A 25,724-nucleotide genomic window follows, 5' to 3' on the forward strand; every position below is an offset into this window, starting at 1 on the left:
AATGGTTTTAGTCGTCGGTCAGAGGTTTGCTGAATGCATTCTTAATATTCTTCTATCGCACAGTGATTGATAATCTCCATATTCATCTGTCTCACTGCTATACATATATTTTCACATTACGGTTTGTAATAAAGTTTAATCTACATCTTACACACCAGGCATAGAATGTGTCTATCACACACACACACACACACACACACTAAAAAATAATTGGTGTCTGGAAGATTCAGTGTTTCCCAGAGTTTTGCTACTTTTTGGCATTTCCATCTTAAAGGTCACAGTTTGCTTCCAATATGTGATCCGCTGCTGTAGGAGCAGCAAATTATTCTGAAAGCAAAACAATGTGGACGTGTGACACAGCTCAAACATGCAAATTGAAGAAGCAAACATGTTTCCCTTACTTTCACTCACTCGACTTCTCTTTCTCTCTCAGACTGTCTGTCTTTCTCTCCTTTTATCTCCTGCTTCCCTTTTCTCTTGCCTCTGGCTCTTTAGTGAATTATCAGCATCATGACTCTGTGGGGGACAGCTCAACTCCTATCATTGTTAAATTACACAAAAAGCATCGGCAGCCGTGTTTGGCTCTGGGGTACCTCACCCCAGAATTCTCAACGTTCGAGGTCATCAGGCTCATTCAGAGGTCCCGTGCTGCTCCAGAACGACTGGACACCCACTCCTTTTGGACCCTTCCGGCGTCGTGTTTTACTCTGCGAAGAGAGGAAATTGAAATAATTAAAGCCCACATTTGCATTTTCCTAGAAAATGACAGCGAGGCCCAAGGCGACTCACTTTGTCGTGCAGAGCCACAAATGCTCTCGCCTCCATTCTTGCCGCTTCTCATTAGTCTGATGCACCAGCTCTAATGAAAGGCTATTTTCCCCAATTCAGAGGACGGGGCGGGTGTCAGTGCAACCACTGGTTTCTCTTATCGCTGACGCAGATGAAGAGGAAGTGCAAATAAAGTAAACCGCTGGAGATGAGTAGGCGATTACAGATGCTGAGTCATGTTGAACAAGTGAAGATACGGTCCCGTCAGCTCACCTAATGGAGGGCACTCAACCCCTCTGCCCTCTTCCGCTCTTCCTTAGTCTCCTCATCCTTCTCTTTAACCTGCAATATTTACCGCGTCTAGACTAGACATAGATTCAATGTGAAAGGGCTGAATATGTTCAGGCAATAGCCGCAGAAAGGATGGGTTGAAAGGATGAAAGCACCATAGTGGAGCTTTTGCTGCACATTGTTCAACAGATTGGCTGTCATTGCACAGCCTTTCATCTACTGACAGGCCATCAAGCTGAGACAAGATTGCTGATCTCCCTTGTAATATCAGTTTTTGGTTGTGTTGTCATAACCAGCTGTATTATCCGCCCTGCTTTAAAGAAGGCATTTTGATCGAAATTGGTGTTGATTATATTCTTCACTTTTTATATGTATATATGTGTACATATGTATTTTTCAAATGAATTGTAGAGCTCTCAGCGTAACTGTCGCAGTCACCAATTTTAGCTAATTTCGGTCTTGTTGTCTTCTCTTTCTGTCCATGTCTGTCTTTTCTAGTGGTCTTCAGTCAGTTTGCCTTCTTCCAGACGGCTCTGAATGACATTGTGGAGGTTTACGATGGAGCAACACAACACTCCCGTGTCCTAAGCTCACTGTCTGGAGCGCACACAGGTACTTGAACCGAAACACACGATCAGATGCCTGCGTACGTTCAGGTTGTTGTCTTTGAAGGTCACCCAGGTCATTGAATATCCGAAAAGTGTTTAAAAAAGCAACTGACTTGTTGAGTTTTGAGAAAACATTTCACCGCTCATCCGAGTAGCTTCTTCAGTTCTAAGGGACTGGTGGCAAGTTTTGCTTTTTGGATATTCAGGTTGTTGTGAATATTTCAGCAGGTACTTAATGGAGAACATAGGAGCTATTTATATGGAACTGTAGGCAAGAAATGACTCATACACACTTGTTCTTTATTCAGTAGCAGCTTGTTCCAAATCTGACTATTTGATCTCTCAGCCATTATTTTTTACATGGCAGGGAACTAAGTACAATGTTGCCTAGGCCTTATCCCTTTTATACGGATCCAGTTAAATTGCTGACATAGCCAGAGCAGTCACAGCTGCAGGTGGGCTCCAATGAGCTGTAACGCAATTCAACAGTTTAACGCGTCACAGGGAGAACATATAAGCAGACAGACTCAAGTACCGCATCACTAGAGTTTGTTGACAACCAGATATTTACTTATAGTTAGAGGACAGTGTTTTGATACTGTTTCGCCAATGAATGGTATCACAAAAACCCATTGTTGGCCAAGATTCCAGTCTAAAGGTGTGAACGGGGTGAAACTTGTAGGTGATAGTTGTTAAGACTGAAGAGTCTACTTGGATGAGTAGCGTAACATCTTCAAAACATTTACCTGGATGACCAAGAACCTTCGCAGACTTTTCCTCAAATAGTGACCAAGGCCATTATTTATCTCACCAGAGGTTTTAATTTAATGTTTTTTTTATGTTAATGGATGACTGACTAGTCGAGGCAGTTTTGGAACTGTAGGCTCTATTCTCCTATTACAATGTAATTTGATCTACATCACTAGTATGGAAAACCACAGTGCGTTAATAACAGACTCATAATCACACACACACTTTGTTTAACAGTGTAATAAATAATCTCCCTGAGGAAAACAATAACAACAAAAACATATTAGCACAAAGTGAGTTTTAATAGTTGGTCAAATAAATGGGGCTCTACTTCAACCCTAACACATCCAATCCTGTCCCTGTTCCCAGTACTTCTTGTTGGTGTAGTTAGCTTAGGAGTTTACATACTTTTTACAGCCTCCACTGATGGATTTAATTAGATATATATTTTAGTTAAAACAAACAGTGTGATTATAATTGTAACTTAACATTTAACTCTATTGTAATCATTCTAAACCATCAAAAATATTTATTTGTGTTTTATTTTTATCTGAGCTTAATACCAATTTACCGAAATGAAGTGAGGGCTGTTCAAATGTAAATCTAGATGTCCAGCATAATTACAACACATATACACAAATACAGAAGAATTAAGTAAAGCAGTTGTGTATGAGAGTGAAGACGAATCCAAAGAAAGACAATTATCATCTGCAAACTGACAAAGTGTAAAATAAAGGCACTTGTTATGTTGACACATTGATGTGATAAATGGCTACAAAACTTTATTATACTAAAGAAAATAGTTTGAACCTTTGAAGAGGGTTTGACATTAGGGCAGCTCTCCGTCTCTGCGTGACCCAACCTGTGGCTTGACAAAAACAAAATGATTACTTTGGTTTGTGTCCAGGACGGCCTCCGAAAATCCAGCTTACAGCTCAATAAACAGGACGCTATATTAACTGGGGACTCCTGGCGGTGGGTTCACAGAGCCATCTAACCAGCCATGTCAGGAGCGCAGCTGACATACTTTGGCAAGGGAAAAGAGATTTTTAGCCCACACACTGCCTTTGAGCTGGTGCACACGGTAACTAGCATGAATTAGGCATAATCTGGATGCTTGTACCTGCATCGAGCAGGCAGGTACACTGAAGCTTACAATTCAGCCTGAATACACATCGGCTTTTACAGCCACATAAGGCAGGAAAATTATCAATTTTCCGTAAATATAAGCTGCCATTATGAATACTAAATATATGGTCAGGTAATTGGCAGAACAAGTTTGTCAAGCATGATAAATTACAGTTGTCACATCGCGAAGCTGTGTGCCACGATACTGCTTACTTGAAAAATCATATGACATTAAACTAGCCTCAGAAAGGCATTATGTTGTCATTACCATTATATCTAGTGATGTGAATTGCTGTTTTTGAAAGGGCAATGATGAATGAGCTATTGGAGGCAGTGGCAACAAACGCAATCAAATGAGGGAGTGTAGAATAAGTGACCAGTAAAAGGCGAGGATTAGAGAAGATGGCAAAATGGACAAGAGGACTGAATCTAGAAATCAAGGATGCTTATCTAAATGCAAATTTTGGAACCTTTTTTTTTTTTTAGGGAGAAAAGCAAATTTTTCAGCGTGACTAGAGAATACATTAAAATCTGACTTTCTTTATTGCTAATAGTATTTCTGTGTCACTGCTGGCATGCTGCTTAAAAAATGGGTGAGAATAGGTGAAAATAGGTCTTAATTAAGTGGAAGGTTGACATCCTGTTATTACCACTGGGCTAATTCTTTTCAACTCTAAATGTGTTGTTGTGTGACAGCTGGAAAATTAATCTCCGATATTGGGCCCCATGGCTGCTGTGTCTGAATCAGCGCGTGGGAACAGCTGCTGCTTTGGCCACTGACCTCCAGCCAAAGTCACACCTGTCCTTGAGAGTCTTTCACATGCCAGCGCAGGAAATCAGTTTAAGGGCAAACTGGTTCGGAGCTGGAGAAGGGCCAGAGGGTTGATAAGTTACATGCTGACACGTGTTTGATCTATCTGAACGAATACCTGCCCCGCACAGCAAATTATTAAACACTTTCACCATGACAGCATGCGGCGACAGGCCTTCCTCTAATAAACTACCCAGCATGCCTTGGGGATCCCACAGCGGCACTTGAACAGTCGTGGCGATGACGCATCACAAAAGCGGTGCCACTTGAGCTATCTCAGGATGCTAAGTTAGAAGGTGCAGAAAACCCTCACACCAGAACGAGAGCAAAACCTGATTGCTCAGGATAGACTTGCTAACTCAAACACACACACACACACACACACACACAGATGTTGCCTCTGGGGTTAAGCACGTCTGCCTCCCACTAGAGTGTGACAGCAAGCAGACACGGAGTAATGAGATTCACTGCAGAGAGCCAGTCAGCAGCACACTGAGAGAAAGACAGAGAGGCAGAAACAGAGACGCTCACACTTTATATCATGTCCTACGTCAGTCAACAAATTTTCCAGCACAGTTGTTGTATCACGAGGGTTTTCCTTGTGTGTAATTGCACCATGAGCTGATGAGGATAGCAGGAGATAATAGCAGTAATTGCAGTGTCTGTCTGTGGATTTTATTTATAGACTGAATGATTTAGATATTCTTGGAGGAGTGATAGTACAGTGTTGAAGTTTAGAGAGAGGATTCCGACATCCAGTTTTATGCACAAATAACAAACAAAACACCAACAAAAGGCCATTTAAAACAGGACTTGCACGTCTCTGCCAAACGTCTCATGTCCCAAAACCTTTGAGCCACAACAAGAAAAGCTCAATCACCCCAGGTCTCGGATTTTGACAGATGGACAGCCGGTAAGCCCAGATCAGGTGACCCCAGAGTACTGCCTGTACAGTACGCTGTTAAGACTTCCCAAACGTAAGCAGGAGCTTGATTGTGGAGAGCTTTACTCAGCAGTTGAAAGCCTCAACCTTGAATTTGGTTTGGTATTTCACACACAGCCCTCAAATTAAAGCCACAGCAAGCCTGTTCTCCAGCTCCTGCAAGTCTTGCTGCACCACTTTAAACCAGCAGAATATTAAGGCGACTATTATGTACTACCATGATGGCAACTTTTAATCACAGATTATATCACTTGTATGCATGATAACTACAGTTATCATGCATTTTCATGTTGCTGTACCTCTTGGCTCAACACGATGCCAATAATCAGAACTGCAATTTAGTCACAATCTGCCTGATGAAAATTGTTGGTTATCCTATAAGAATAGAAGATAAATATACAGTAGTCATAAATGACAGTAAATTATTGGTTATATAAGATCATTGAAATAGTCAATATGCATTTGTATGTGCAGACCATGAACATATCAGACTGTGTGAAGTCTTATGTTCATGTTATGTTGCTCTGTGAAACCACTGCATTACCAACTCTACTTAACAAGACATCACACACACATATCTCGCTCTCGCCTGTAATGCATTCTAAATATATCCGTATTCAGAGACATGCGCTATGTCCTCTTTCACCCAGTCGTTGCGGATTCACATTCAGTCGAATTCTCCTCCACACCAGAAGCGCAGAATAAGTCCCCCTCTAAGGGAGGGCATGTTTGTTCATGAGAGGTGATTACATGGCAATGAGGTAACTAGAAGCGGTGTGTGCCCGCATGGAAACAAATTGGAGGCAGCATTTTGTTAACAACTTCCCCGTTCTCCATCTCAGGCGAGTCGTTGCCATTAGCAACCTCCAACCAAATCCTGATCCGCTTTACCTCCAAAGGCCAATCCAGCTCCAGAGGATTCCATCTGGCCTACCAGGGTAAGTATCTAACACGCAGGCACACACACACAGGAACAAATTCTTGTGCCTTGTTCCTTTTGGATTCCCTGTGTTCGAACACCCCCAGCTCCCCTCCATAATAGATGACTTGCTGAGTGATTTTGCAAGGATTCACCTTGAGCCACTCTTTCAGCTGTGCGGTGCTTGTGTGTGCCTCAGTGGAAAGCGCGTGCTCTGGTGAAAAGGTTGCGCTTAAACCAGCCTGTTCCTCCATTCCGCTATCAGAGACTTTTATTCGGAATTGTTATTTCCCTTAAACAATGCAGTGTACCAGAAATGACATTTGCTGCAGATATCCAAAGGCAACTGCGCCTCTTGAGAAAGTTTAATGAATAAATAATTCATATTTGCATTTTATGGTAAGTACGCTGAAGGAGCAGCAAAGACATGCTGAATGTGATATTTTGTATTATCTGTTCGGCCTCACGTTGAAATAAATACCCACAGTAACTTTGTTTAAAAAAAAAAAAAAAAGACTTAATTGACCAAATTGTGAGATTCAGCTGTGGATAATTAAATGTTTACTTACTTAGTTTTGTTTTATGTATTCAGGAGATCTCTTGTCAGATTGAGTAAATTACACAGACACAAGCTCACACCTGTGAAATGAATTCATCCAAAACAACAGAGTCAAAAGTAATAACAGGGAACAACTTGTTCTAATGAATTAAAACAAACATAAATATTAGACATGTAAGCTAAGGACTATGTGTCTCCAACATCAGGCTGTGTTGCAGCTCGTGGAAAAGCGCTCAAAAGCAATACATTTTACTGAGAAATGTTAAATAACCGTCACCTGTGATGACCCCATCCTTCTCTCTGTCTGTAGCCGTACCACGGACCAGTGCCACCCAGTGCAGCTCAGTCCCTGAGCCCCGAAATGGTCGGCGCATGGGCAACAACTTTGCTGTCGGCGCGGTGATCCGCTTTGAGTGCAGTCCAGGTTATGTGCTGGAGGGATCCAGTGCCATTGAATGTTTAACCGTTCCCAATGCCCTGGCACAGTGGAACAGCTCCATACCCAGCTGTATAGGTGGGACATGACTCAAAACACAAGCGAGCAGAGACATACACACACCTCCGCAGGTTAGCCTGGGTCCTCTGTCTAGCTGGTCTGCTCTCAGTTCCATTTTTTACTTCCTTCCACCTCTCCCTCTGTCTCTGCCGCTCCCGCTGGATGCCTCGAGTGTCAAACTCTTGTCTCGACACAGACGTGGGCTGCAAGCCATTGCCTGCAGTGATACAGTGGGATTCAGCCATGTGACACGCAGGTGGCAGGCGCTGTTCAGGGTCTCAAATACACACAGACATACGCGGACACATATGGTGATCTCAACATGTATTTACAAAAGACACACTCTCTCACGCACAGCTTACAGCTGAAGCAGATGCTCCTGTGCTGTCACCAGATGCGAACTGCACAGAGCAAGCTGGGAAGGCAGTGTCTGAGGACTGTAAACACTGCTTAGTGTTACGTTGTTTCTGATTCAGGTGTTTCTGTATGTAAGCTTGTGTGGTTAGTTTTGTGTTTACATCTTGTTGCGTATCCACGCTACTTAAATTTAGTCCTGAACACTTATTTTTGTAAAACAAAACTGAAAATGTAGCTATTTAACTCTTTTGGTTAAATTGGTTTTCAGGCTTTCTCGATTCAGTTTTGATTATCTTCACTCTTGTTACAAACAGTCAACCCTCTTCTTTTATCTTACAGTTCCATGTGGAGGAAATCTGACCCACAGGACCGGCACCATCTTATCTCCTGGCTTTCCTGAACCCTACCTCAACAGCCTCAACTGCGTGTGGAAGATAACTGTTCCTGAAGGATCAGGGATCCAGGTGTGTATTATAGACTTTTCTAGGCCTGGCATCAACACACCAGGAGGAAAGTCAGGATTCATTCATTCATCATTTTAGTTAAAACGCTCAGTAGTAGACCAAGGTACAGTGATCCCTGCGAAGTAGGATCACAACACATTTGCACTCGAGGAGACAAGCACTGTGTTTAAAATGCTCAATTCCACAAAATAATAAATAAATAAAGATATATGACAGTTTAATTTCATGATGGGGCTCCCTGGAGTAGAAACCTGTCATTATGTTAGCTCTGCATTGTGACTATTGGCTCGCCGTTTGAAGAAATTGATTGTTGCATAACTGTGCGAAGGAGAATGGATTGATATATTGGTCAAGTCAGTCGCTCGTTGCCATAGTAATGCATATGACAAATGAACTCTGACGTATGACGGCCATGTTAGAAAAACTCCCCACGTCCCAGTCAGACAGCATATGTTGTAAACATATTCTTTGTAGATCTTTTACAACCATTCACAGAAGTACACACCAGATGTGTCTTATTGCACAGAACAAATCTACAGTGGCCTGCCATGTCCAGCCTGTAGATTGCTGGCTCAGAGACTGTTTCTCCTTATCAAAGGGGATTTTGAAAGCAGTAACACAGAGTGAAACAAGTGCCTGGTTGCAGGGTTTGAATCATCTGTCTGCATCGGTTGAGTCAAACTGGAATTGTTAAATCACAGGGATTTATTTTCATTTATGTTGACAATCTCTCTTTTCCCAATCCAGTTTCACATCCACATGAAACCCCAGTAGTATATATTCTAGAGAACATCATTATGGTGATTTTATTTACCTTTCGCATTTAGCCTCTCAGGCTTTGTATGTCTTGACAACAAGCTCTTGTGTGGGAATCTGTGCAGCTTTCTAAAGGCTTATTAACAGCCTGCACTATGTCAGGTTACAGCATTCACAGTTGTAGCTAGATGAGGGTCTGTATAATTTAAAAAGTGAATTCGTCAGATCAGAAACTTAATATCGCACTTTCTGAAATAAATGTGTATATAATTTCCTCTTCAATCACTTTCCTTGGCTTTCTTGGGAGTTATTTCAGTTTGCATATTCTTATTCTTTGATGCATTTGGGATGGAACCGTGTGGAACCTGGGCATGGTCCCAGAGGATCCGGCTGACAGAAAGTTCTGAGGCGTATGCTTCAGCCTGTGCGTTTAATGACCTCAGTGGCGTCCCTCAGCTATTAGCTCCCCCACTACAGCTGACCGTCCTTGCAGGTCAAAAGCACGAGATGGCCCACAGGCGTACTTAGCAAGCCGCACTTCCCACTAACATTGCAATCGCTTTGAGGTGAAATTGACCAAAAGTAAGAGCAGAGGGCTCGCTGTATGTAGATTTAAAAGGCACAACAGGCCTGTTCTCAGATCGCTAAAGTTACTGCCTGCGCCACCGCAACGTAAAGTGCTGTAGAGAGTTTCCTGCTGTGTCTAAACTCCGCAGCAGATTCTTCCTCTTTACATTCCTTCTCTTCTGCACTGTCATCCTCTTTCTCTCCGTCCAATGCTCCCCTCTACCAGCTAGCAGAAACACATTAGATTGGAGTGTCACGATCTAGAAGAGAACTTAAAGGAGCGAGGTGCCGTGCTGGCACATTTGCCGTGGCCCCCTAATGAAAGATCAATCTGTGATCTGCCTCGTCTCCCTGGGAGCCCAGTGCACCACAGCCCCTACAGCCCCTTTAATTGGCTCATATCCGATCTATAACCATCAGACGCAGAGGACAGGGCTAAGGAATGGATTCGAGGGGGAACAGAAAAGGAGTGGGAAAAGTTGAAAGCACAGAATGCAGCATGAACGAGCGAATTTCAGACATCGAGAGCAAAGATACAGCGCGGCCCATTTCACACATTCCCTTTAATTTTGCAAATGCTCTGGCAGCTTTTGGTCAGCATGTGCTACATTATTGTTTATTCTGAATTCAATAGCCAAATGGGATCCATCATTCGGACTACCTTTGTGAGAATTCAGAGAGCAATTCTTAGAGCAAGCTTTATCTTGTTCTTATAAGTGGCCACAGTTAATAGTAGAATAAGTCTCACTCTGCTCCATTCAGCATTCACCGCTGCTGTCATGCTCTCCGAAATCCAATTCCCACCACTTGAAAACAGCATCCTGAAAGGGTTTTTAGAAAAGAAAAGAGAAACTTTGTGGCATTGATCATTTCATAAATTCACTCCTTATGTAGTTTAAGTCTGGGGGAAAAAATGTTGATTATTCTGTCAGGCTACTCTTACCTATCTTTAGTCCCCATAATGCTCCAAAGGAGACCAACGTTACGCCGCTTTTGCTTGTTCACACTGAACCAAAAAAGTGTCATGCATGTGGTGTGACCTGTGACACAGAAGCATCTGCGTCTCACTGTGCCAGTTCAAAGTTTTTGTCGTGGAGTTGCTCTTTTTGGAATTCATCATGCCCAGCAAAGGTCTGCCGGGACAGTGAAGTGGTTTGGGCGGGTTTTATGTGGTGAAGGACACAAGAGTAACAGTGACATAATTATATACAGTATGTACTAATGTATGCTAATGTGTACTAATTTGCGTGCGGGCTGGAACTGTGGTTTGCGGGTGATTGACTAAGGATGAGAACATCCGCATGTAAATAAGGGTTTTGCGTGCGCTATATTGGTGTTACGTTGAGAGAGTGACTGAAACCGCAAAATGACATTTGATGCCGTTACATCGAAGGTGTCTGCTGAAGAGGCAAATAAACACATTACCAGTTAGAGCAAAAAATATAAGACACAGCACAGAATAAAAAACAAGTTTTTCATGTTGTGTTTCATGTTTAATTTTTGCGACGTTTAGTTGCAACATGAAAATGCATGTATTCCTCCTCCCTACAATAACAGCATCCATGTGTGGGCAGCTACACACAGGACAAACAGCTTTTCAGACGTGTTAAGAATAGATGCAGCTTCTATGAGCTAAATTGCTTTCAGGTTTGATAAATCCCTTTGTGTCTGCTAAATTAATATATTTGCATTTTCTCTGCCAGCACATGCAAAATTGCGTGTAACCATTTGGTGAGAAGCATACATCACATGATTTGGGTCATATTCTTATAAGAACTGAGACTAGCTAGGTCAGGCTAATCTCCATACCTTTCAAGTAGGAACTGCACGGCATGAACAAACTATAAATGTTCCCTTTGTCTGTTGTTATTGTGTATTTTTCCACAGGGTTTTTTGTCTTCCCCAATATTAACCAATGTTAGTCTAATTTCTGATCTCCCTTCTTTGTCCATGCAGACTCTTGTGCGTCCCATCCCGTTCTCCTCTCTATTTCTATACTAGTGTTTTCTTATTGTTTTTGTTGTTTTTCCAACTTTGCAGTAATTGGGTTCCTGTTCTTCCCTTTTATTCGATCTGTCTCCTCCCTGCCTCAGATCCAGGTAATCAGCTTTGTCACAGAGCAGAACTGGGACTCACTGGAGGTGTTTGATGGAGGCGACAACACCGACACCATGCTTGGCAGCTTCTCAGGTATAGCGTTCTTTTCACTTGTGTGTAACCTGTGCAACCTCAAACATAAAGGAATTAAAAAAAAAACACTTATCTCTAAAACATCATACCCTTCACTTTCCACGTTTTGCATTGTATCGAAATTCAGAGTACACAACGATGGGACATTTTCAAAATTCTTATCTGTTTAGGCTTCCCCTGGCAAAATCTTGTTACTTTTCTACATTTCAAAGCTTAGCTTTTTCTTTGCGGTGTTAAAGGGAATGTTTGCCTGGAGTGCCTCTGTTATTCCCTCCATAGTGAGAATACATCAACTCAGCAATTCTCCTTTTGTTTGTACTTGGAACAAGAGCAAAAGTAAAGATTAGATGTGTCTGAAGAAAAGGGAAAAAGGAAAAATGCCACTTGACTTTTATAGAAACCTAACGTGTGATATTTTTAGTATCCACTCCATAGTGTACATACCCCAAAAATATTACTTCAATAATTTCACTTGCAAAAGCCAGCCAGCAGGTCACACTGTTACATTATTGCTTCCTAATGCACCTATGCACAATCAATATTTTTTCTGCTTGCTCTCACAAACACACATACTAAAGTCAGCAAATTAAAAAAAATAATCTTGCTAGTGGCTCATACACTTAGTTGTGGTCACCCTACGGAGGAGATAGCATTCTTAAAGTCTACTATTAATCTTTCCCTCAAGGCACGACGGTCCCCGCTCTCCTCAACAGCACCTCCAACCAGCTCTACCTCCACTTCTTCTCTGACATCAGCGTGTCTGCAGCTGGATTCCGCCTGGAATATAAAAGTAAGTGAATAATACTTCAAATGTTAATGGTTATGTTTCTCCTAAATGTCACATCAATGTTCTGTAAAATTTGCATTGTAATTTGCAATTTTTAATCCTAATTGAATTGCCTTTATTTGCTCTTTGTTTCTTTGTTTTCCCTTTCTCTTTGTTTTTATTTTCGTAGCCGTGTCTCTCACCAACTGTCCCGAGCCTGTAGTTCCTATGAACGGCATCAAGGTTGGGGAGCGTCTTCAGATGAATAATGTGGTGTCTTTCCATTGTGAACCAGGATATACTCTGCAGGTAACACCTCCCACAATAAGATATAGTTTACTTATAAATGGGCACAAAAAACCACTGACCTTTGTCAGTGTCACCCCAGAAATCACACTTACAGTAAAATAGAGTAAAATGTCAGAGAAAAGTAAAGTAAACTGAACTGACTGTTCCACGTTGCCATACTGTACATTTTAGCACATTTTTACATTTGTTTGCAAATTATATATATACATTTTTTTTTTAGCCCTGGTGAACTTTATGGTCCATTCAGTTGTGACTGCAATATTATGGGGAGTAGTCATTGATGCTTTGCATTCATTGGACCTATAAGTATTGCTTCTCCTCTCACATAGTGAGATATATGTGTATTTTGAAGTGTTCGGCCAGAATGTGCTGAGCGGTTTCATAGATTTCGAGATGAATGTCACGACTCATCTCACCAGGGTTTACGTTACATATTTGCTGTCACGTAAATGTATTTGTGATGATAACGCAACGGCATTTAATAGCCTTTAGTCATAAACAACTCAATCACAGCGATAATGAATATACTTAAAAAATAAAACAGATTCACTGCCAATTTCTGCACTTTGCACACATTCAGATACATTCAGCAGCTTTTCCACAGATAGAGGACTTCCCTTTTCATCTGTGTGAACTCCTGCTGCATCAGTTGCAGCAAGGTAAAGACGGAATGCTATGGTTGGTCTTGAATTCCCACAAGGAACTTTTAACTTTTTTTTTTTAATTATTGTGAGGTGGCATCTAAATCCTAGAGGGCTCCATCGAGTCTGGAAGAATTTCAACCGATTTGATTTTAAACCAGTTTCTAAACACCTTTTGTGATGGGTAGTCAAACAACTGTGTCTATTATCTCGTGGTGTTTGCAATCATGTAAATGGCCAGAATATTGCTTTTCTTGGTGTGTGTGCAGCAGTGGCAAGTGGTGAGAACTGGAGAATTATGTAAATGCATTTACATACAAATGAAGTGGATAAAAACATAAAGAACATTAGCTCTGGAATCACATTTCATTGTTCAACAGGTTAGACAAGGCTATGGTAATGCAGAGCTTCAGAATCCGGATCACATGTGGCCAGCTTCATGCTTTCACTAATATTCCACCATTCACAAGTGGCTTGTTGTGTTTTTCATAAAGAAGGACATTCATGATTATAACTAACTAGGTCTGTTGTAATTTCAGTTAGACGCTTTAAGTAGAGTGTCTGAAAAGGTAATTAAAATATCATCCTACCAGCATATCTTGCTGTAGTAGTCCTTGATCGGCTAGACATGTCAAAGAATATATCATAAAGTTAAAAAGACTTGACACCGAATCCAGCAGCAGCATCAACTAATGGCTTATTATAATGCCAGGCCTTCCCATACTATAACTACAGACACATTCTCAGAAAGGTCAGCTGAGTCAGTCCATTCATCTTGCATTGGGTTAAATATCTCTGTGCTGGAAAACTCAGAAACCTTACAACTTTAAGGGCAATGCCTGTTGTATTGCTTATTTTTAGCAGTGCAACAATCAAGGTGGTTTTGTTTTTCTCTAATCTTCTGCCTGTTCTCTCTAATCCTTTTTGTGTGACTGCGATGCCGCCTCTCTGTTGTCCTCTGTCACTTCTGATGGATTTAGTCATTTAGTCGCCACAGGAAGTCATGTGGCGGCAGGCAGCAGGTCCAGATATCTGGAGTAAGAGACAAGTGACAGTAATTCATTGTCCCTTCTTTGTTCCACTTTTGTCTTCTCCCTTTCAGGGAAACTCACACATCACGTGCATGCCTGGAACTGTCAGACGATGGAACTACCCACCACCTCTCTGCATAGGTAGAGTTATTTTACTTACTTTTCCATTTGCATCCACTTACTTCTCTCCACCCGTTTCCTTTCTGTCTCTCTCTAGGATCTTCTATTTTTTCCCCTTGCAAGAACCTCTGCTAACTATAATAAACATGTAAAAGGGGCTAAAGTCCTGGCATTAAGGCTGGTCCTGTTTTGGACTTTCATAAATATCCACCCTTCAAAGACAGAATTGGATTACATTACTGCATTGCAAGGTTCTCATCTCAAAGTTCAGTGTCAAAGATTCTTCCTGTTACAGACACCTTACGTGCCAGATTTGTCCTTGCTTCTGAATCCTTCTTAAAATAGGAGATATATAAAACATATCAAAGGCTGCTTTCCCTGGTTCGTGTCGCAGGAGGTTTTGCACTCCTGAAGTGACATTTGTAATTCTAGCATAAAAAGCTGTGCATATACACAGAAAGAAGCTGCTTTAGGCTCCCTCTCTTTACGTGTTACTTCCTGTGAAAGTGCCTTGACAAAACGGGTTGCACTTATGGAACAAGCTACTACCGCCTAATTAGTTCCATCTCTGACTGTGATTGGTTGAAGTCAGGGGAAAGATTCATCGTGTTTACAGGCATCAGCAGTTTCCTGATTACCTCAGGCTTTCTTCTGCCACTACAGGATAGCGTTTAACCGTTCACTTAGTCCTCACAGAAACCCAGCTGTACAGGGCCCTGGTTTTCTCTGCGTGATTTCACCATCCTCTGACTTATGTAGACCGTTTGTCCCATTTATTTCTTAATCTTATTTGCTATGTTTGCTTTTTTCGCTCGCGGTGCCTCCGTCTTTTTTTTCATTGACTCAGCTAATTCTTTCCCCATTAGTTGCAGCATCCCTTTGTCTTTTTCAGTTGTGGCGTCACTTGCACTTTTCTTCTTTTTTGATCTTGTTACCTTTTGCACCCAGTATTTCTAGACGTTAGATTAAAAATACTTGTTGCAAAAAGCTAGAAAAGCAATATTCTTTTTCTGGCTATTTGAGTCTTGGTCCAGATTCTCTATCCATCAAAGGTTTAACATTAAAGGAGTATGATGAAGAGCAGCAAAAGATACGACACGTAGCAGCTTGACAGCAGGTGTTTTGTGTCATGTATATTTCATACACCGTCTTGATGTCTTCACCCAACCGGTCAAAATGCAACAGGCTGCAAGTCATTTTCAATGGAGGTAACATGAGGTCGCAAATTGATGTCCGACCTTTGATGCTGTGCAATGAGAGTGACGCAGTACGTGTCAAAGTTGATCTGGCCTTAATGAATTAAATTATATTTATACTAAAACCACTGACGTTATTTATTATTATTTTGATTATTTCCATTTGTCTCCATTTGTTAAATTTAATTTGAAGCCAAATGAAAGCATTTATAGGATTTGGGTTTCCACAGTCTCTGATGTCTACAGTCTGTAATCTAGGTATGAAATGACTCACATTCTGTTGTTCAATTTGACGAACTATGTCTGTAATTTTCAAGATTCCTGCTATGATCCCAAAGAACCCTTTTTGAATCATATTTGCAATACTGTTGCAAATATTTTGTTGTGAGAGAAACGCTGTGTGTAGATGCTAATGACTGCTTTGTCTGGACTCTTCCAGCTCAATGTGGTGGAATCCGGGAGGAGATGGAGGGAATGATTCTCAGTCCTGGTTTCCCTGGCAACTACCCTAGCAACAGTGACTGCACCTGGAGAATCTACCTGCCAGTTGGTTACGGTGAGCAGCATGAGAGGCACTTACAGAAAGTCACATTGGTATTTACACACTGAAGAACCTTTAATTAAGCAACGTGTTTGGCCGGATTGTGGAACGACAATAACTGTAGTTGCAGAAACCTGTGTTTATACTAATTCAGGTCTAGGAGCATCCATGTGCTAAATTCCACAGCGTCTTCTCTTTCTATTCCCAGGAGCCCACATACAGTTCCTCAACTTCTCCACCGAAGCCAACCATGATTTCCTCGAGATACGAAATGGCCCCCTCGACACGAGCGCTGTGATTGGCAGATTCAGCGGCCAGGATATCCCCTCCTCCCTCCTCACCACGTCTCACGAGACCACAGTATATTTCCATAGTGACCATTCGCAGAACAAACCGGGCTTCAGGTTTGAGTACCAGGGTAAGAATCCATGCAGGATGATGTTTCACAAAGTATACTTGGAGATCCGTGAAATATTCAGGAGACAGGAGCAAGATCAGCCTTTTGATAGTGTCTGAAAATACATTTAAATAGTTAATAAGTATTTATACTTGCATAATAATAATCACCAAGATAAAATCTTGCTAATTGCAGAGCTGTGTCAATATCAGTATTACAAATTACTTTCTTCTGCATTGATCAAACTAGTAATTTCCTCTCTGGGGGTGGTGCTTTTAGGCTGCTTCAGACCATCTTTTCTGTGACTGAAATGTTAAAGTATCAGAGCCAGTGTAATATAATCAGAGCTATTTGCCTGAAGTGACACAATTACAAGACGAGTGTGAGACTGAAAGTCACAGAGATGAATTACATTTCATGAAAGAAGACTGATTAACCATAATCTCTTGAGTGTTTACTTTTATTTCTGCGAGTACTCTCATGTGCTATTAGTGACGCCTCGGCATGAGGTTTATTCACGTAAAGCCATAACATTACTGCCTCAGCCGTAGACGGGACTCCGTCGAAATAATCAGCACAGCGAGCCTGTGAACTCCCCAGATCTATAAATCTCCTTAAATATAAAACTGTTGATCATTTCAACGATTGCTTCATCATGTGCCAATAAAAGGCTTCGCTGCATATCTGCATGGCTGCAAAGAATAAATTGCCCTTGTCTGCAAATGCAACAGGCACAAGTTTGTATTTTGTGATTCAACAAACGAGCCAGCACATCGAAAGGTAGCATTGTGCATTTACATAATTATGTGTACATTAGCATATAAATCAAGCATTATATTTGCAAATACTCCCCTTTTGCAGTATTTGCATGAATTATCTCCTACAAAGGGAAGCTCTGATCCATAGAAATCAATTCCTTTAGTCGTATTTATATCCTGGCTCTTCAAGGCTCACTGCCTGCTCTGGTTTTGAATCCAAGAGAGAGAAAAAAAATGAAGAATTATTTACCCACATCTACTTCTGATGACTGCATCATACTCTTCTGGTGCAAGTCAAATCCGCCTGTGGCATTTCTTTCTTTCCTGTGAAAACTGCATAAGAAGGAAGAGGAGGAGGAGGAGGAGGAGGAGGAGGAGTGAGTGGGAGGTTGAGCCCAAGGAACAACAGGCACATGATGAAGGAGAATTAAAAGTAGAAAATAAAAATTGAGGTTGCTTCACTACAACACTGTTGTTGTCTGGTAGCAGAGCATTCACATCTTAAAATAAGTCTGTGGAAAGAGTTTAAACTGATGCTGCTGTAGCTTCAAACAGGCAGCTGTAGGATGAACCAGGTGGTTGTAGGACTAATCAGTTGCATACAGAGCTATTTTCTTCTCACGCCCCTTTATAAAGTTCAAATGCCATGTTATCAGACGTATATTCTAATAAGAACCAAGTCTGGTTATGTCAGGCTATTGTACCACACATATAGAATAAGCTTGTTTCCCTGCAGCGAGACAGGCCCATTCATGAGTGATCTGAGACAGCCACGCCCAAATCATGTACTCTCAATCACGTCCAGTCTTTGTTTAGTTTTCCTTCATTGCGAAATAAACCCACTTGGACGCAACATTTTCATTTCTTTCGTGGCTGTCAGGACGTTCAGTCTTGATTTATTCCAGAATGCCACAGAGACGTTATGTCACTCCCACCTTTCAGCTCGCCTCCATTTACAAGCTGGAGGAGCTGATCTCTCTCCCTCACTGACATAAACGATGCGTTGGGGTCATTCACAGATGGGTTCATTTCTTGGGGCGTCTGCAGTTTGAACTTTTGTTCAGACTCTGTTGACAGGTGAGGTCTGTCCAGCCTCAGTCTCCCAGAAGCCCAGCCCAGCTGATGCTGGGGAGAAATATCCTCCTGTCCACCACCGTTGCAGTCTGGCTTTCGAACGCAGGCACTTTATCTCCACCTTGAAGATAGCTGTCATTCTCCGCTGAAGTGGCAAACTGAGTTCACTGAGCAAGCTGAAGAGGAAGTTTTGCTCTCCACTTCTTATGGTGTGCTGCTCTCACTGACTTTTCCCCTGGAAAAAAAAAATAAAATCTCTGTAGTGGCTTAAAAATACTCACAAGCTCCCCCTTATGCTCTTATATGGAGGGGAGGCACAACATAGAGAGGCCGTGCCAAATTCTGTTACATATCGCTCAAATAGGCTATAGTCATATTTTTTTATTACACTAGGGTTCTTGCCAAATCAATCACAGCCTGGTAGCAAATGCTTTAGAGCCTAGTACCAATCTGCTGCCCACTGTTTGAGCTCTTGTGTTCTTGACAATCATTTCATTACATGTACGCTAATACAGTTGCAGCTTGGGAACTGATTTGCCGCAACTTATGTAAATTCTCTTCTTTCTCCCTTAGCATATGAGCTACAGGAGTGTCCCGATCCAGAGCCTTTCCGCAATGGAGTTGTGGTGGGTGCGGGCTTCAATGTGGGCCAGTCTATTTCCTTTGAGTGTCTGCCTGGGTATCAGCTGACGGGACATTCCATCCTCACCTGTGAGCACGGCACCACCCGCAACTGGGATCACCCGTTCCCTCGCTGCGAAGGTGAGAGATTTACTCAAATAATAAATAAAATGCTGGTTTAGTGCATTTGTATAGCTGTAATAAAATAGTTCAAAACAAGAGGTCGACTGAACTGAACACAGACCTAAACTAAAAAACATGGCAACTTCTTCGTAAAGGTGCATTGAACTATTACATCATTAGTGCAAAATGTGGCCATGGAGATAATGGTTATCTACTATGAATAATGTAATTAAGCTGAATTATTATCCCCTATTAATGAAGCAAAGTACTCTTCAATGGAAATCAATACTATGCTAAAGAGGAGTGGAGACAAATAAAAGAAGAATAAAAGAGGGGCTAAATTGAAAAGAAAAGTAATTGGTGCGCTTTCTTTCGCCTCGTCCTTGACCCACATTCTCACGCTCCAGCCGTCGATTATTCAATAAGGCGAGGAAAAATTACGGAGGGAGGTGTTGGCCGTGACACTGGAACTTTGAATGGGCAGGCGAGGAGATAAATGGGACGGAGAGAAGGAGCAACAGTGAAAAGGCAGAAAGAACAGCAGATAGTTCTTTCACAGTTATCTACTATATACACTACCAGTCAAAAGTTTGGACACAAGTCCCCACGCATGACTGTTCTAATGTTCAGTTTACCTTAAAACTGTGTCCAAAAGATGATAAATCATCTGGTTGGACCATAACCATCATGGTGCTACGATCCCATGCAGGACTGTTATCTTAGTGTATCTACTAGCAGTGACTGTATATATGCTTTCATTCAGTACTTGCCTGCACATGTCTGTTCATGTGTCTGTTCTTTTTCATAAAATGTGTGTAATGGTTGCTCATTTTGTGGGTTTATGTGTGTTGCCCTGTGTGTGTTTGCCATGCACAATGGCACAATGGCTAGGAGAGGGTGGCCTGGTGCTTCTGACTGTGAGTGTAATTGAATTGGCTTTAATATGGTGGCCTGGTGTGAGAGCGTAATGGTGAAGTGGTTGGAGATACTCCTATCTCAATGGGATAAATATACCTGAACAAAACCACAACAGTGCCCAGCTGACTTATTGACACATTAGATTTAAACTTGCCGCAAGAAACAAATTTGCCCCTGTTTTTCCTTTCATTGTAGAATTTTCTGTTGCTTTCACCGTGACATTTAGGACTGCAGCACTGACCACATGCTTTAATGGTATGTTTCTGAAGGTGCACACTATACATGTCAGCTGTAATAATACTGATCTTTGTTGCACATCTCCTCTCAGCGACTACATAGTCACGTTTGTGTGGCAGCAGTTTTAACAGCTGCACTTGTGTCAGCTGCTCTCCAGTCTCTCTGTCTCACCAGTATTTGCATAGATTTCCTCTCTGGGGGACGAGAGACACAAGTTCATTGATTTTTATTACCTTTCCTGCACTAACCTACTTGTCTTGGCATTATTATCACGCCTTGTTTTGTCTCTACGCTTGACCTTCGATGTCCTCCTCCATCATTTACTCTTTTCCATTTCCTATATTTGTATATAACTGTAGCGAGGTGTGTTTTCAGTGAAAATAATGTATTCATATAGATCCCAAGGGAGTAAATGCCATTTTGAGTTCCCTGCACTCTGAAAAAGTAGAGGCTGAGGACTTAACATCTGTCTCAGGGTGTCACAGAGAAGTCAACCATACGGCTTTTAGTGTTTTAGTATTGTTGTACTGTATTTTTATTAGAATTAACATTTTTTTTTAAGTAAAAAAAAAAAAATAATAATCCCAATATTTTTCATTTCATGTTTTTCTCCCTCAGCCACTGTAACAAATGCATAGTCTGCCACACTTGAGGCTTAAGTAGCTCCCCAGTCGATGTGTCAGCCAGAGGTGCAACTCTATGGAGTGTCCAGGTTTTAATCAATGAGTCTAATCGATAGTTCGTTTAACAGGTGAGGCAGCAACTGAGTATCCACTCAACCACAGGGCTACGCCAGGCAGCTGCACACCACGTACACACACAACATGACAGAGGAACGGCAGGATAAAAAAAGATGCAATCTCTGCTTTGGGAAGGGTCTTATACCCATAGGTATGCGAGGATGTGCCCCTTAGCTCCATACCTTGCCTTGGTTGCTTGAGATGCCTGGACTGCTGCGATTACCTCTCTTTCCTGATTTTCTCTGCTCCACCACAGTGAATATGAGGCTGTTCTAGGGGGAACCGGTGGGGATGATGGGCTTCTTACTTAGAACTTCATGAGTTCCTGAGGAATATTACACAGTCTAGTTTAACTCGTGTTCTAACCGATTTGAGGTGAGGTTCCACTACATATGTGTGGACATAGATGCTGTAACCTTTTCAGTCACTCAGAGTTTACGCACTCATGTGTGTCTACTCTCAATTCACATACTGTACATAAACACACACCTCTCAGAAGCCCAGTCCCCGCTAACCTCATCTTTACCCCCCCTCTCTCTTTAGCCCCAATGGGAACGGGTTGAGGCCTTATCTTAGCGAAACACTCCATCCAAGTCCCCACTTACTAACAGGCTTTACTGGCTAATCTTTAGCTCAGACAAGCGCCTGGGCAATAGACGAAGAGTGAAGGAGTGAAGGGAAGAGACATTGAGAAGGGAAGTGGAAGAAGAGCGGGATGAAAAATCTCCATTTTTCCACTGATTGCAGCTGAATTCCTGCTGTATTCCTGGCCCAGTGATTTTTATATACTCTGCCTGTTTCTCTCCCCTCGTCCGCTCAGTGCCTTGTGGCGGGAACATCACGTCAGACAATGGCACCATCTTCTCTCCCGGTTATCCAGAGGAGTACCCAAGCTCAGCTGACTGCTCCTGGCTCATCAGCGTGGCTCCTGGCTTCGGCATCAAACTCAACTTCACCTTGCTTCAGGTTCACGGGCCCCATGACTTCATCACTGTCTGGTAAGAAAAGAAAAAAAAACAAGTATGGAAAATACATTCATGATTCATGATCATATTTTAAAAAGTTTTCTAGTAGTTATCATCCCTAGATGTCAAGGCTGTCTCAACAAGATGTTCTTCATATTCAATTTATATTTTTCCAAATATCCACCTCTACTTCAGAGAACTGAGTCAGGGTCCACTTAGCTAATCTTCTGCTCCCCTGGCACCTCCTCTCTTTTCATCCACTTTGCACGTGACACTGCAGCTTGTTTTGCAGCTAACAAGCACGGTGCAGCCTCCAACCACGTGTATCCCTTGTTTTTTGTCAACCATTACAGTGGCAAATAAGCTGCTGGTTATAACCTCACCTCTAGTTTTTATCTTCTGTCTGATCATTTCTGACCCTCTTTTTTTATTTCTTTTAAATATGTGCTTCACCACACTGATAACTATCCAAATGTTGTAACATTTTAGTAATATAAACATGTGTCTGTGAAGCCTGCTCGGAGTGGGAACCAGGGAGCGTAAAGTGAAGTAGGAACCTCGTATCACAACAAACATTTCCAGTTGTGTTTTTACATGCAGTGTCATTTACAGGAAATATAAGGTATTGTTTATTTGCCATTAAAGAATTTATCCTGATTAGCACACACTAACATGAAATGAATGCAGCCGTCTGAGGAGTAGTAATCAGGGAAGCTGGTTGTATTTGGCCTCTCTCTGAGCGTATAAAGAGGAAGTCAAAGTATAGAATATGTGGCTGGTGAAAAAGCATATGTGCCTTGTGTGTGTGTATATATTAATGTGTATCGGGACACTTATATGCTCAATGTATGTCTTCATGCGTGACTAAATATTGAGGGGTAAAGCCTCCTTTCATCACCTCCATGATGCACGGCTGGACCATATGTGGCACCAGAGATAGGATTCTGCATGCATCGGTAGCCCGTCCCAGTTGATCCCCTCTCTCTGAGACTGCTTCCAAAGGTCCCCAGCTCCCAGTCAGACCGGAGATCTGTCTGCTGGCCAACCTGGCAACTTGACAACCACGTGAAAAATCCACATGGCGTGGTGTGACATCTCTGTTTTATGCTTTATACTCTGTTTTTCATAGAGGATTGCGTGTGGCAAATTTCTAGAGTGTTTTCAACTCAGCATGGCTAAAGTTGACCCAAATGTCCACTTTCTATCTTATTCTTTCTCCTTCTGTAAGCGGCCCCTTCTGTGTTGATCTTTCCCAGTGAGTTCCTGCAGAGCCAAGATGGGGACTATCATGTTCCCCAGTTTCCAGTTACCACTGCTGTGTATCCATCCACTGAACTACTGAGCCAAGGAAATGGGCCCCGTAATGGCGGCTTGGCTAGAGTGCTGTCAGGCAGCAGTCCCTAGCCAGCCGTTTCCAGAGCTGCTTGTAATCTCCCATGCCCAGTCTGACAGCCAAAGACAGATGGTTTTTAAGCTGAATGGTTGTGGCAGGAATCTGGGAGCTAGCTTAATCGGCCATGCCCACGCCAGGGGACTGCCAAGGCTGGGCCGAACCTTCCAGAGACACTCCCTCTGGATAGTTGTTAGCGGGAGCAACGCAATCCAGACCTGTCATTCCACGCTTATCAGTAATTTCTACCTGATTTTAACATAATCACCCAGAACAGGCCCGAGTAATTGCTTTGGGTTTCATGAGGTGAGAGCAGCTTGATTTCACTCTGCTGCTTGAAGCTGCTTGACAATCATCTGGCATGTGACTTATTTGGCTTTGTCACTGGGCCTCAAGGTGCTTTCTGGTTAGAGAACAAGTGAGCACTCGAACAGAAGCTGTTGTCTCCAGTCTATTGTTGTCTTTGAAGTTGCTTTTGACCTGTGACATTTTGTCTCCCTTTAGGGATGGTCCACAGGAGACAGCCAGGAAACTAGGTGTGTTCACTGATGGAGAACCAAATGACCCACCCAGTAGCACATCCAATCAGGTGCTGATAAGGTTCCGTAGTAACACGGAGAAGGGTGGACTGTTTCGTATCAGTTACCAAGGTACATACATTTTCTTTTTCTTTACCTGTATTTTATATATTACTTCTTTTTTAATGTGTATTAATTTACTGTCTTCGATGCTCTCATTAAAGCTTACAGACTGCAGTACTGCCTGCCTCCACCCATCATTCCTAATGCAGAGATCCTGATGGCAAGCAAAGAATTTAAAATCGGTAGGTGCTAGTGCTGTCACAAAAAGACACACAACCACTGCTATGTGGGCACTTCTGCCTGTTTAATATTAGATGTTGGTCCCATCATAACTTGAGAATTTGTAGCATGTTGTAGAACTCAACTGTCAGTTCAGCCTCTGGCTTTGAATCACAAACCACATAATCACCAGGAAGTATTGCGGCCGTGATATAACTGAATGATTATGATAAAATAGTCAAAAGGCCAGTGGGATTTGGGGCAAATTGCCTGCTGAGGACACTTAAGATTAATTCTCCTCATCTGTTTATTTGCTTACCACCTTGACTTGTTATTATTCAGAAGCAGAGGTAGCGACACTAACGTAGTTTCTCATCCTCAGGATCCCCAGTTGGGATTTATCTCGACTTATCAACTTCTTTCCCTGAGATACATAATGGATCATAATTACTTCCTTGTTATAATAGTATCTTAGCAAAGTAGCACTTATTGGTTTGAAACTTTGTTTTGGCTTGTATCAATTATTTTAATTCTTACCACCGTCTGTGATCTTTCTGTAACTGTTCCTCTCTCTCCTCTGTCTCAGGTGATATAGTGCGCTACCGGTGTCTCCCAGGCTACCAGTTAAGTGGAAACAGCATCCTGACCTGTCGGTTAGGCACACACTTGGAATTTGAGGGACCTCCACCTTCATGTGATGGTGAGTGTGTCTCAGACTTTAACACGATTTCAGCTATGTAATATACAGTACATTTTTTCTCAGCCATACTTTAAAGTCAAGGGAACATACATGAGTCATTTTACATCTGTGTGTAATAATATAATGTCACCTTGCCACTGTGATGGCCCCCCTGCTATTCTCTTGTATTACATATACAATGACAGTTAAGACATATTATTATATTGTATACAAATATATACAATATGTTGGTTAATGACTAAGTCCTCTTTGATAAATTGTTAAAAAATGAATGAATTCTTGTAGCTCAAAGCACAGTTAGAACCTACTATAATCCATCTGTATGGTTAAACAGCTCCTTTAGAAATATATTATAGCATCAAGCACACAATATAAGCAATGGTCTCAAAAGGTTCTAAACTCAGCAGTAATAAAGAGTATCCCTACAGGAGGGGAAGCTTTTACTTCTGTAAAGTGCACATTGCCACATATCTTATTTAATAGGGTTTATTTTTTACGTGACATATCTCTTGAGATTTCAAGAAGTCAAATCCCAATGTTTTGCAGATACATCACAACAAGGGTGAACACTGTCTTCATCTGCCAGGAGAGGGTTATACTGTAGGAGTAGAAACTGTATCATTGTGCTCTAATCACAGGCTCATGCACTAGTTTGAGTTTTGCCTTATTTCTGGCTCCCCTGGGTCCACTTTTCGCCCATAGTCACGGAGCAACAGCCACATCTCTGTTTGGTGCTGCTTTCCATCTCTGTGGCTGATTCTTGGCTCCCGCAAGGCTGACGGCGGCTGCT

The 25,724-nt window shown here is 42.0% G+C and overlaps 1 protein-coding gene across 1 annotated transcript in view; it reads left to right on the plus strand.

The window, feature by feature from the left end:
- csmd2 (CUB and Sushi multiple domains 2) overlaps positions 1-25,724 on the plus strand; it is a 236,551-nt gene that overhangs the window by 170,034 nt on the left and 40,793 nt on the right. Inside the window, exons 33-47 of the mRNA XM_047605624.1 lie at positions 1,558-1,671; positions 6,142-6,237; positions 7,088-7,291; positions 7,970-8,094; positions 11,511-11,607; positions 12,293-12,397; positions 12,564-12,682; positions 14,426-14,495; positions 16,110-16,226; positions 16,420-16,629; positions 19,014-19,202; positions 21,900-22,077; positions 23,939-24,084; positions 24,177-24,257; positions 24,821-24,934. Coding sequence (XP_047461580.1) covers positions 1,558-1,671; positions 6,142-6,237; positions 7,088-7,291; positions 7,970-8,094; positions 11,511-11,607; positions 12,293-12,397; positions 12,564-12,682; positions 14,426-14,495; positions 16,110-16,226; positions 16,420-16,629; positions 19,014-19,202; positions 21,900-22,077; positions 23,939-24,084; positions 24,177-24,257; positions 24,821-24,934 — 1,965 coding nt within the window. The remainder of the gene's footprint in view (positions 1-1,557; positions 1,672-6,141; positions 6,238-7,087; positions 7,292-7,969; positions 8,095-11,510; positions 11,608-12,292; positions 12,398-12,563; positions 12,683-14,425; positions 14,496-16,109; positions 16,227-16,419; positions 16,630-19,013; positions 19,203-21,899; positions 22,078-23,938; positions 24,085-24,176; positions 24,258-24,820; positions 24,935-25,724) is intronic.

Source organism: Mugil cephalus, chromosome 14 (assembly GCF_022458985.1).
Source record: "Mugil cephalus isolate CIBA_MC_2020 chromosome 14, CIBA_Mcephalus_1.1, whole genome shotgun sequence".
Classification (NCBI taxonomy): domain Eukaryota; kingdom Metazoa; phylum Chordata; class Actinopteri; order Mugiliformes; family Mugilidae; genus Mugil; species Mugil cephalus.